Below are 11684 nucleotides of genomic sequence, written 5' to 3'. Positions count from 1 at the left end.
TGCTTCTCAGACCCACTGCATGATAAGTTTTGTGGTTTCTTTTGAATTGTGTCTTTTTGAGATCTTTTTTCTGTTGTGAGAAACTGATCTGGCCTAGTAAAATGAGAAATCCAGAGTGCTGCTCACCCTTCACCTTCACAATTTCTCGCTGTGCAAATTACTGCAGAAAAAGATGATTTTCTTATTGACTTAGAGTAATTGGATGTCAAAAGCTAATGATCAGATGTTTGCTATCATTACACGGTCCTTGTATTGCTAACAGGCTTGTACTTATGACTTTAATTAGGTGATAAGAGCTGCACTGATAAAAAGAAGAGAAATAAGTGCACTGATAAAAACTGCTAGAAAACAGATGCATGATGCAGGCAATGCTTATCTTGTTAAGAGCTACAGTTTCTTTTCTATCACTACCTTATCTATTTTCTATCATTTCTGGATTGCTCAGCTTTAACTGAACACCACAAAAAAAGAGATAAAGTATTTCAGTTCACAGGTTTGTGCATTGGGCTTTCTTTTGTTTTTTTTTGTGTGTGTTTGTTTGTTTGTTTTTACCACAGCCCAAAATAACCTGGATGAAAAACAAAGTGCTTATAATGAACGACCCAAGGTACCGAATGTTCAGCAACCAAGGTGTCTGTACCTTGGAGATCCGCAAACCCAGCCCCTATGATGGAGGCACTTACTCCTGCCGAGCAGTCAATGAACTGGGAGAGGCAGAAGTGGAGTGCAAACTGGAAGTAAGAGGTAAGGGCTTTAAAACATTGCAAACACCCTGTTTGCCTGAGCACCGCCTACATTGGAGTTGAAAAGATGGAAGGCAAGTGCAAAAGGGAGTTCAGCTTTCTGGAATTAAATCCAAATCTCTCTTAGAACAAAATAAAATTGGTTGCTTCCTTTTGTTTTGTTTTCATTAATGGATAAATGTTATGAATTTCAGGTAGTTTAGAATTAACTGGGATACCATGAATGGCAACAGGACTTGGATTGGACTACTAATGAATAATCTCATGTTTTTCAGAAAATTACTTCCTAGGAAAATATAGGTTCATATTCATCTGGACTAATTCCCACCAAAGGCTTAGTTTCAGCTGTGAAATAAACTAAGTATTGCTCAAAAAATTAATCTGAGGTTATAAGTAAGGAAAGCTGACTAAAGCCAGCTGATAGGAAGTGTCTAATTAAGGAATTTAGAGGGAATTTGGGTCATATCAATATGGCTCTAATTATATTACTTCCATCATGCTAGTCTATAATGAAAACCACATTTAAAATTTTTATGGATTGTATTGTGTTTATTTTGTATTTCAGTTTCCATTTTCTGTATTTTCTGATGTATCTTGTCCCACAGATCAAATTTGCCAGCAAGAAGACATTTCAATAAATGTTTGGTCTATGTTAAGCTGAACACTTAACTAATGTAATGAAAATATGCATCATGTATTTCTTAGTTTTTATTTTTTATTTTTGAGATACTGTCTTTAAAAGGTGATGTCCTCATCCTGGAAATAAGGTTGCTTTCCTTAATGACAAACTTTCTATTTCACAGCCTAACAGAAGACCTCTACACCTGAGAAGGTTGCTTTGTCTATTTTTCTTTGCGCTGAAAAGTCAAGTTAGGTTGCTAAGTGAACACAGCAGCTGAAGCTTAGCAAACCAGGATAGGCTCAGGGCTTGCTCTAGGCAAATACAGCAAATTACTCTTAAACAGCCAGAGTATAAAGACATCATTCCATCTTAGGTCTCTCTTCTATTGACTTAGATGTTGATTTATCATCCCCTTAAGTTTCCCAGCCTGTTTGTTCATTTAGGAGGGCTCCCCAGATGACTGCTCCTCATGCTGTTGCAAAGCAGAGACCTGTGGATTTCAGACTCACTGGAAATGAATTCGTGTGTGTGTGTGTGTGTTTGTTTTCATGTGTATAGCTTTAAACTCCTTCAGCTTTATTCCTGCAAGTGACTATCAAGGTCTGGGTTTGTAAGATGATGAGATACAGCTGAATGTTGTCTGAATAAGACTAACAGGCTCAAGGCCCTGCTGCCTGCCTGGTAAATGTACAAGCTACAGTGCTATTACTACAGGTAGTAGGTATGACTTACTAGTTAGTCATGCTAGAGAGCTTTATGCCATGCCATGCAATAGTATTTATTATACCAAGCTATGTTTCCTTATGCTGGCTAGAATTACTTTTAGCCATCTATCTGTGACATATTGGAAAACTTAAGTTTATCGTGCACACATAGATGCTCAGCCCCAAAAATGTCTGAAAAGCCTAGGATTTCCGAGTGTGCATAATATTGGAACAACTGACTAGTTAGGAATACTCTGGCTATGAATACTATCAGAATGCTACAATTTTCTACATTTTTAGCCATTTCCTTACATGATTTTAGGTGTAAAATTAACCCCCTAGTTGTTGCTAAATTTAATGCTCGTTTCCTGAAAACATTTTAGTGATACTTACAAGCACAACAGTTAAAATAATAAAAACTTATGCTGTCCTCAGAAGAGGTTTTTCATGTAGTGATGTTATTTCAGATAGACAATATTTTGTTCTTTAGTTTTAAGTTTTGCTGAGTGAACTTAAAAATGGAAGTTATGTAACCTGCTCAGTAAAAATTGCACAGAGTGGCTTTTTTTCATAAATGTGTGTGTTTGTAAAAAGTCATGTAATAGATGACTCTTTCTCATCTATCTTGAAAGATCACAACATATGCAGAATCTCATTACGTTTCACACTACAGTAAATACCATCTATGTCTTTTGAGTTTGTTGAGGTAGATCCCTAAACTTGGCTCTAAATCTCCTCTTACAAGCCGTAAAGAACTGATTCCTTATCAGCTTCACCAAGGTCGATGGAAAAAAAAATTAGATAAGGTGCTGTACTTCTTTTATCATGGAAAAAAACCACTTTGGAGAACCTTTATCTTAGAAGTGAAATCAAGGTTGGTGATCACTCTAATAATAGGTTGGTGATAGCAAAGTTGCTGTATAAGAAATATTTTTTTTAAAAGGTGTTAAGATCAAGTGGGAAGAATTTCAAATGCGAATAAATACCACTGTAAATATTCTAATTCTGCAGTGATCTATCATGGAGTAATTAACCCAGGAGAACCACTCAGCTTGGCGGGGGATAATCAGGTTTATAATGCGCCTACTCCTCTGGACATTCCATTTCATTCCCATCCTCTCTTTCCACATGCAAACGCATTTTCTGCATGCAAAGTGTGTATTTCTTTGCTTTTTTAGATTAAACTAGCTAGTGTCTCATGGCATACATTGTCTATGTCACATGAGCAAAGAAGGCCAAATTAATCAAGACAATACCCAATCATATGGGTATTTAATATCAGAATTACTAAGGTTTTAGAGATATTTCATAGAACTACATGTATCTATAAAGAATTTCTTAATGACTGTGAATATGTTTGACCACAACATTTAGACCTTCCCAGGAGAAACAAATATGCATTTCCAAAAAAAACCCAGCTCTCAGTTAGTTTGTAGAATCATTGAAAGACCAGAAGTATCATAAAGTCATTTACTGCACTTAAAAGACATTCTTCATAACAGATCAGTCTTTGGTTACAAATTAGTGCTCAGAATGATAATGCCTGAACTTAACCTACTGATTTTAAGAATGAAATCTTGATTCAATTACTTACAAGCAGAAAATTTTACTTCATTTGCTTTATTTACCCTAGAACTTATTTTACATTCAAGTTCATTTGGGTTCAGAAAAGTTAACTCTTTCTATAGAAATGTCTTTTTCCTTGCAATCTTGCCCAGAATCAGAATATTAACAGTGCAGTTTTAAAATGACAGTGATGCCCAGAAACTGGTCTGCAGTATTATTATGCATCCAGACTTAACCATTTCAGTCCTAGAACATGTTAGGAGATCAGACTGGATAATGTTTCTGTAGCTTTTGAAGTGTTGGGTTATTTTTCTTAGAAGGCTACAATAGGTACAAAGTTTAGTGCTTTCATAGACATACTCATAGATAAGTGTATATATATGGGTGTTTTATAGAGTCAACATGTTTAATTAAAGGTAAGGGCTCCTACAGAGTAAATAGCATGCTTTAAGTAATGTAAATGTGGATATATGACAAAGTACATACTGTAGTGCACAGGTATATAATTAGTCTGTACTTGATTATTTTGCCTTACAGAGTTTCAACATATATATATATATATATGCTTCAGTGTTATGTGTGTGCCTTTTTTTCCCCTGGTGGAAAATACTATATATATATATGTGTTAGCTTCTTTGAAGCTACATTTGGAAACTTTTATCATAAATATAATTTGGTTCCAATCTATACTTTAGACTAATTAGAGGTTTTTAGTTACTTGTACCTATTAATCTAGCTTTTACACATTAATGATAATTTTGAAGTGGAACTGGATCCCTACCTTTTACTTTTCATGTGCTTCTATTCCTACATATTTTACATGACTAAGGATTAAATGATCATCTTGACATAATTGTAATAATAATTTCACTCAACATTTTCTCTCCACTTTTGTGTTTGCAATTAAATTGTTACTTCTCTTTCTCTCTCTCCCTCAGTTACACAGTAAGGATTTTTGAATGTATATTGTCATCTAAGGTAAGCTTTCATATGGTTCTTGCATATGAAGCTTATGTCTGTTTATAAGTCATACAATGTCTGCCTAGTATGGCATGATTTTCATTATGTCACTTAATGAAAATGTTTTGATAAATTAGCAGCATGATGGTTTTAATGCATATAAATTCAGAATTTAATAATTGCTTGTTATGGTAATTCTTAGTAGTCCATCCCATATCTTCTAATGGTGCATGTTTCAATGGAATTTAACAGTGCATGAGCTGGCATGATTCATGGGCACGAATAAAATGCAAGTAATAAAAAGAGCATTTTGTATTTACAGCAAGTTATTTTTTATAGGAATATGCCTCTACATAAACAAAATATTTATTCCAGAGTTAACTTCATTTAAAAGTGAATGATTCATAGCACAACTTGCACTCCATGAGCTGAAGGAATGCCAAAAAGCATGCTTTTTTTTTTTTTTTTTGTCTGTATTGTGCACCTACCTAAGGTTGGGAGCGAGCAGTTCTGCCACAATGACGGTGTTAAATGAGACAGCACAGTCTCATAATCACTAGTAACTAATAGCATTTTAATTGAATAATCCTTGTGTTAATAAAGGTTACAAATTCTTAAAAATCTGTACTCGACATAAATGTTGTATGTAAGTATCAGCTCAACTGCATTTAGCTGAAGCATTCAGAGAGTGTTATCTTCACCCTGGCAATGTACTTTTGCTTTAAAGCTTTTGGTGTGTTCCAGAAAAAGCTCAGAAGGTGAGTGCAGCTATCAGTGGGTGGTTTGCAACTTGCAGAACACAATATTCATGCAGATTTGTAAGGGGAATAGTAATGGTATATAGCTTTCTTAAAGCAAATTACACCCTTTGTCTGGAGAAAGGGCAGATTCTAAAGTTTTTAGCAAAATATTTATCGTTTTCCCACTGTTTCTTCGAAATATCATTTGATTTCAATGAAATTAACAGAAATACTCGTGTTTAATTTCCATGGCTTTTATTTCAGTGGCATGGGGTATCCACAACCTGTATGGGCAACCTGTGCCAGGGCCTCACCACCCTCACAGTAAAGAATGTCTTCTTAGTATCTAACCTAAACCCAGCATTTTCAGTTTGAAGCCATCACTCCTTGTCCTATCACAACAGGCCCTTGTAAAAAGTCCCTCTCCAGCACTCTTATAAGTTCCCTTTAGGCACTGGAAGGTGCTCTAAGGTCTCCCTGGAGCCTTCCCTTCTCCAGGCTGAACAAGCCCAACAAAAAGAGAAATTTTGAAGTGAATTTAAAAGCAAATCCAAAATGTTTCTTCAGACTTCCCCAGCAGATGAAAGTTTCGGCTTTCGTTGTCTCTCTCTCTGGAAACTAATGGCACCTAAATCTAAAATCCTGGCTTTTTTTCATATGATTCTTTCACATCTGTCATCCCACTTGTTATTTTCAAGCAACATGGTAAATACTTTGCTAAATACGATTTTAAGACCCCAAATTAGAATAAATTGAATATCTCTGCATGTTTTCCACAACTCATCCCGGTTAGGTGTTTTCTACACTGTTCCCCCTGCACTGACTTCCATCTCTGACCATACTCCAGCCAGCCTGATGGAAAGCCAGGAGAGTTATTTGAAGTGAAATTTATCATAAACTATTGCATGTGGTGAGATAAATGACTGAATATATGATAAGCTAGAAATAAAGTTCACCCTGCACAAGAGGACAGGAAAGGCCTATATAGTACCCATTAAGTAATGGTTAAGTGTCATGCTGGACTTTTGAGCAGGGTTGAATTTTACCACATCTCAAAGTATGTAATAGGGACTGACAAAAACTTGTCACTTATGCCAGAAAATAAAGGTAGAATGCTGTTGCTCCAGGGCCCTTCAACCTGAAGATTACCTTCTTGTCTTGTTTGTAGGTGGGCTTTCGTTCTTCAGACTATTAATGGATGGAGTGCCTCCGCATATCATTGACTCCTATATGCGTGAAGTGCAGGGAGACAAAACTGAAGGGAAGTGAGAGTCCGTCCACAGTGTTTCCTCCCACTGCACTGGAAGCTGGTAGCAGAATAACAGCATTTTAGTTCTTGCAATGACAGAAAAACACGTGCGGTGGGGCATTTTATGACTTCTTTCCTTTTTTTCTTTTCTTAATTGTCCTTTTGTTTTCCCTACCTGCTCTTACTGAAAAGAAAGAATACGCATGGATTGCTTTGAGGTTGAAATGAAATGAACTGAAGACAACACGTGTTTTGTAATGTTCGGCTTTATTTTCTGTTTGATATCGTGTTCTGGTTTTACTGAGGAAAGAGGGGAAGCTGTGTAACAAGCATAAGGAGGCAGTCAGAGTCTGTACTCGATGGTACAAAGCATATCTTTCTCAGACTGGAAGTACATGGATTAGCCAGTAGATGTGCAATAAGATCCTTGGAATACATACCTCTGATAATGTATCTTATTCACCTGAGAATTGTTTAACAGAATATGGTTTTACTATAATGTAACTAATGCATATGTAATTAATGATCATTTAAGCTGAACATATCTTCCTATAGAAGTTTTGATTTCCTAAATCCAACCCAGCGGTCTCTCAACTTAACTGAAATTGTTTTATTTCATGTACAATAAACATGAAGTGTTTAAGATCTATTAAGTTCTTGTTTAGTTTTTTTGTTTGTTTTCTGTCTCATTTTACCACATTTCTTGTTTTATTTCCATTTACAATGAAGCAAGAACTTGTGCCCACCACATTGAGTGGAAAACAGTATCAGCACTTACCTAACCCAGTGGGCTTACTTTAAGATATGTGACACAGAGTGTGAGTGAAGATAAATGCTATAGATACTTGCAAATTTTTAGCTACATGTTTTCAATATTTTAAAGGTTATAAATGCCAACCACAATGGCTTTCATCATTCTGGATCCATTCCCTTTCCCCAGCAATTTATGGAGCTCTTGTACGTATCACATCAAAAAAGGGACTTAGACATAGCACTGGTGGGTTCACTGTGTGTGACAGGAGTGCCTGAGATAAGGTAAAATGGCTGCATTTCCTCTCCAACTCCAGCATCATTAACCTCCCAGTGCTTTAGGAGGGGGGGTGATTGTCCCTAAGTCTCCAGCAAACCCTGAAGCATGTGAGACACAAGGTCACACATATTTTGGCCAGGTTGTCAGTTCCCTATTGCCCTGTCATTTATTTACCAGTTCTCACTCTTGCTGTACAAACAGGGCAGGTTATGTGCTCACTGGCTAATGACTGATCTCCAATTAGGGTTTATAAAGATAAAGGCCTACTTAGACCAGTAGTACATTACAAGATGTTTCTTTGATGTCAGTGCATTTTCAAACATTCAGCAGTCAGTAATTATGCAATAATAAAAGAATGTGTTACTCTGAACTGCCATGACTGAAGTGGTGTTTTTGCAGTTGCGTTCCCACCTCTTTTGCTTTGGGGATCTGAATGCATTTTCTCACACTGTTCAGTGAATCATAGGTAGATAGATAGATTCTTTTTCTTTTCTCCCTTCTTCTCATCTTTGTGATTTCTTCTGTAGTGCTATCTGTGCAGAGAAGCAATTCTGCATTCCCAGTGATCCTGGACACCCCCCCACACCCTACCTGAATTTCACCCTGCTCTTGCCAAAATCAGTTCTCTCCTACACATTCACACCTACCCATGAAAGAAAGCAACACACCTACTAGGAAGAGAATTTCATACAGGATCCATAATTTCTGTTTATTCTGTATTTCACCAGTGAATTGGGACTCCCTCCATCTATTCTGGAGCACTGAAAGCTGCAGAAGAAGGTCAGTTTGATTAAATGCCACCGAAGTTTAGGCATTTAAGCACATGGCCCTCATTTAAAATAGTATCAGTCTGTTACAGTCAGCACCGAAAGCTACAGTTATTGTGAGTTTGTGCTTGTCAGTAAGCCCAAAAATGAGGCACACAGCCACGTGTACTTTATATGAATAATGGTTACAGCTTCAAGCTTGTAGCTATTTGCCTCCTCAGTCTTAATGTCCCACACATAATCTGGAAGCCGGCATAGCCTCAGCTTTTTGTGGCCTGTCGATGGAATTAGCTACTCTAATTTCCACCAGATGGCAGCGGTGTTAACCAACAAGCTGAACTAAGCTCCTCGTCCCTGTGCGAACAGTAAGCGTTGTACTCAGCTGCCCTCAATTCCTCCCCACTTGCGCTGCCCAGCACTTGCCATCGGCTGTCCCTCGGGCTGGGGATGCACCAGGCCAGCAGGAAGCGCTGGGCATCAGGCCGTGGGTGGGGCTGAGAGGAGTGGGCATTAATGTGCTCTAAATTCATACTGCACTGACTACGCCGAGCGGCCACGAGAAATAATTGGAGGGGTGGGACAGGAAAGGGATTTCTAGTAGAACTAAAACAAGCTGCAGAACCTTATCTAGAGAGTAATAGAAGGTAAAGTTCTGATTTACAACAATCTGTCTAATGGGATTCTCCAGGGATGATGTTTGATAGATGTAATAGTGACCAAACCCACAAAGTTAAGAAAATGCTAGTGAAATCTGCAGCTAATACCAGCTTAGGAAAATAAAAAGGTACCAAAGGTAGCAACTACAGGAAAAGCAACTTAGAGGGAATAGAAGCAGGAGAATATCATGCTGTAGAATATGTGGCACAATTCTCCAAAGGAAATTTCTCCAAAGTCACAGGGATCCAGGTAATTAGTGAACCTAAGAGACCTAGGAGTAACAGAGGACAGCAAATACAACCTGGTCATATGAAATAAAGTAATAACAAAACACAAAAGCTCGTGAAACAGTGAAACTACTAGTACCTCATGGTTGTGCTGCCTGATGGCTCATAATATGTGAAACCAGTTGAAGTTTTCAGATAGGTGCATTATTCATATTACGTTTGCTATGTACAGCCTCCATCTACTAGTACGTGCTGAGGTTATAGTTCAGTAGTACCTTTAATAACATTTTTCTTTCCTGAACACTTTCCTGTATCCAGTAGGAATTCAGTACTCTTGAAAGCCCTGCCTTGGTGTTTAGTTTGGCTTACATTAGCCAAAGAACATTATTGCTTGGACTAAGAAAGCAGACCCAAACATGTAAACACACACAGATAGACACACAAAGATGAACCAAAGTTAATTTTAAAAATTTTCCTTTATTTTTAATGAAGCCAGAGGAAGATATTTGGTCTTCTCTTGGCTTGCCCTCTTTGCCCATGGAAGGGTATTTGGCATATAAATGCAACAGTTGTGGAATCACAGATCCATTCCCAAATTGGTGTATGTGGAGCTTGGTACAGGCACTGCATTTGCATTGAAAGATCACAGCTACTGCCAGCACACCTTTCCCTTACTGAAAACAACCTCCCAAATATAAAGGAGAGGAAGAAAAAAGACACGTGTAATCTTCTCAAGACAATTTAAGTTGGGATATACTGTTTATAAGGAGGTCTTTATGGAGAGTCAGAAAATTTTAAAAATATTCTTTTTTAAGAGATGTTTCAAGCTCCCTGAACAGCCTTATAGGGGAAAAAAAAAGTGTGATATTGGTACCTTTTACAGAGCATTGTGAAGGGATCCCTTACTTTATGAAAGTCTTTTGTTGCATTTTGAGATTCTGGAGCAAAAGGCATTCTATTTTAAGCACACTTGACTTTCATGTCCTGCTTTCCTGACTGACAAGTAAAGCTGCTGCTTAGGAAGCAAAACTGTATCCTGAATACCGAGGAAGCACTGGAAGGCTAAACACACTGGACTTAAAATTCTGTGTTCTCTTGTTCTATGCTTTGTTGCTGAATACTTTTTAAATTAAAACAAACCAAACAAACCACTCCCCAAGCCCCGTGATAAACTCAGCAGAGAATCTGTTTCTTCCTCTAATGTGGCCCTTGCTTTTTATGCCACTTACTTCCCCCTCCACTTCTTTCCCTGGTTTCTCTTTTTTTCCTCCAGGTATCCAAAGAACTCGAGCAATCTCTCCATAAATACCAGTTCTATTATGTTCATTGACCACAGTGGTGCACAGGATATTAAACAAAACAAAGTTTTACGTTCTTCCAAATAGAATGATTCCAGTGGACTGGGGATCCGGCTGACTTTGTCACATTTCCCTTTTGCCATTCTCCAGCTGGCTGTTACTGAACCTTTCTTTACTACGTGTTACCTTCTCTTTTGCTAGCAGTTCCTTTCTTCTTTGTTTTGGCCTCTAATGACAATTGCTGCATCATACTGTTTTTAGTGATCTGTAAATGGCATCAGCTGATGAATGACGTAGCAGTGGGAATGTACACAGCACGCAGTGGGATTTGGAAACCACCATGGAACATGTGTCAAGCATTCCTGACACTTGCAGTAGAGAAACCTACTCAAGCACACGCTAACTTTATCAGTTGAAGTGAATCACCTCACTTTGAATAACAGGACGTGGCTCCCGTCCAGGAAAGTGTAGTGTCTGGACAGAAAGCTGCACCCTCTGGCTCACAGTAGAGTAACTTTAAAAAGAATTTCCAATACTAAGAGAAGATGCCATTGCAGGTTGTATTTTACACTTCTACTTCAGCTCCACAAAGCCCATCTTTTCCTTGGCCTCACTCAGAAACCATGCATCTTCCTCGAGATTCAAGGATACAGCTAAAATCCTTCACGTGACCAATTCAAGTAATTTGATGCGACACAATTTCCGAAAAGGCGCATTTGTTTTGAAGCGCCCTCTCTAAGCAAGTCAAGGAGGTACAGTAAGTCCTGTGGAACACCGTGTCCAGCTGCTCCGTAACATGTTAAGACCGAACTCCCCAGGCAATGGGTCTCCTCCGGGTGGTGGAGGGATCCTTGGGTGATACAGGGGGGTCACCTCCGTGCAGGCACGGCTGCCCAGTCCTGCTGGCTGCAGGGAGGTCACCTGCTGTTCACCCTGCCTTTATGCTTTGCTCCAGTAAAAATCCTTCTGGCCACCTGCTGCGTGCACCCCCGCCGTGGCCACTATCTGCATGATAAAACGTGTGAAAGGGAAATAAGCTGAACAAGGCAAATCACAGGGGACAGCGGGGCTCACCCCGCGCTGCCCGCACCCCGGGAGATGAGAGGTGTGCGCACAGGCGC

General features: G+C 38.5%; 1 protein-coding gene across 13 annotated transcripts in view; it reads left to right on the top strand.

Annotated features, from left to right (window-relative positions):
* The window catches only part of MYBPC1 (myosin binding protein C, slow type), a 70933-nt gene extending 63696 nt beyond the window's left edge, over window positions 1–7237 (top strand). For 9 of the 13 annotated variants that reach the window (XM_017740025.1, XM_017740023.1, XM_017740024.1 and 6 more), the window contains 4 exons: window positions 558–744; window positions 3081–3139; window positions 4574–4580; window positions 6504–7237. In XM_017740025.1, the coding sequence (XP_017595514.1) occupies window positions 558–744; window positions 3081–3139; window positions 4574–4580; window positions 6504–6604 (354 nt within the window). In that variant the 3' untranslated portion in view covers window positions 6605–7237. Of the gene's footprint in view, window positions 1–557; window positions 745–3080; window positions 3140–4573; window positions 4614–6503 lie in introns of all 13 variants that reach the window. The other 4 variants (XM_017740026.1, XM_017740035.1, XM_017740028.1 and 1 more) reach the window with 3 other exon arrangements.
* The last annotated feature ends 4447 nt before the right edge of the window (window positions 7238–11684 follow it).

The sequence above is a fragment of the Corvus brachyrhynchos genome, unplaced genomic scaffold (assembly GCF_000691975.1).
Source record: "Corvus brachyrhynchos isolate BGI_N302 unplaced genomic scaffold, ASM69197v1 scaffold27, whole genome shotgun sequence".
In the NCBI taxonomy this organism is placed as follows: Eukaryota; Metazoa; Chordata; class Aves; order Passeriformes; family Corvidae; genus Corvus; species Corvus brachyrhynchos.
This window is presented reverse-complemented; position numbering and strand designations above follow the sequence as displayed.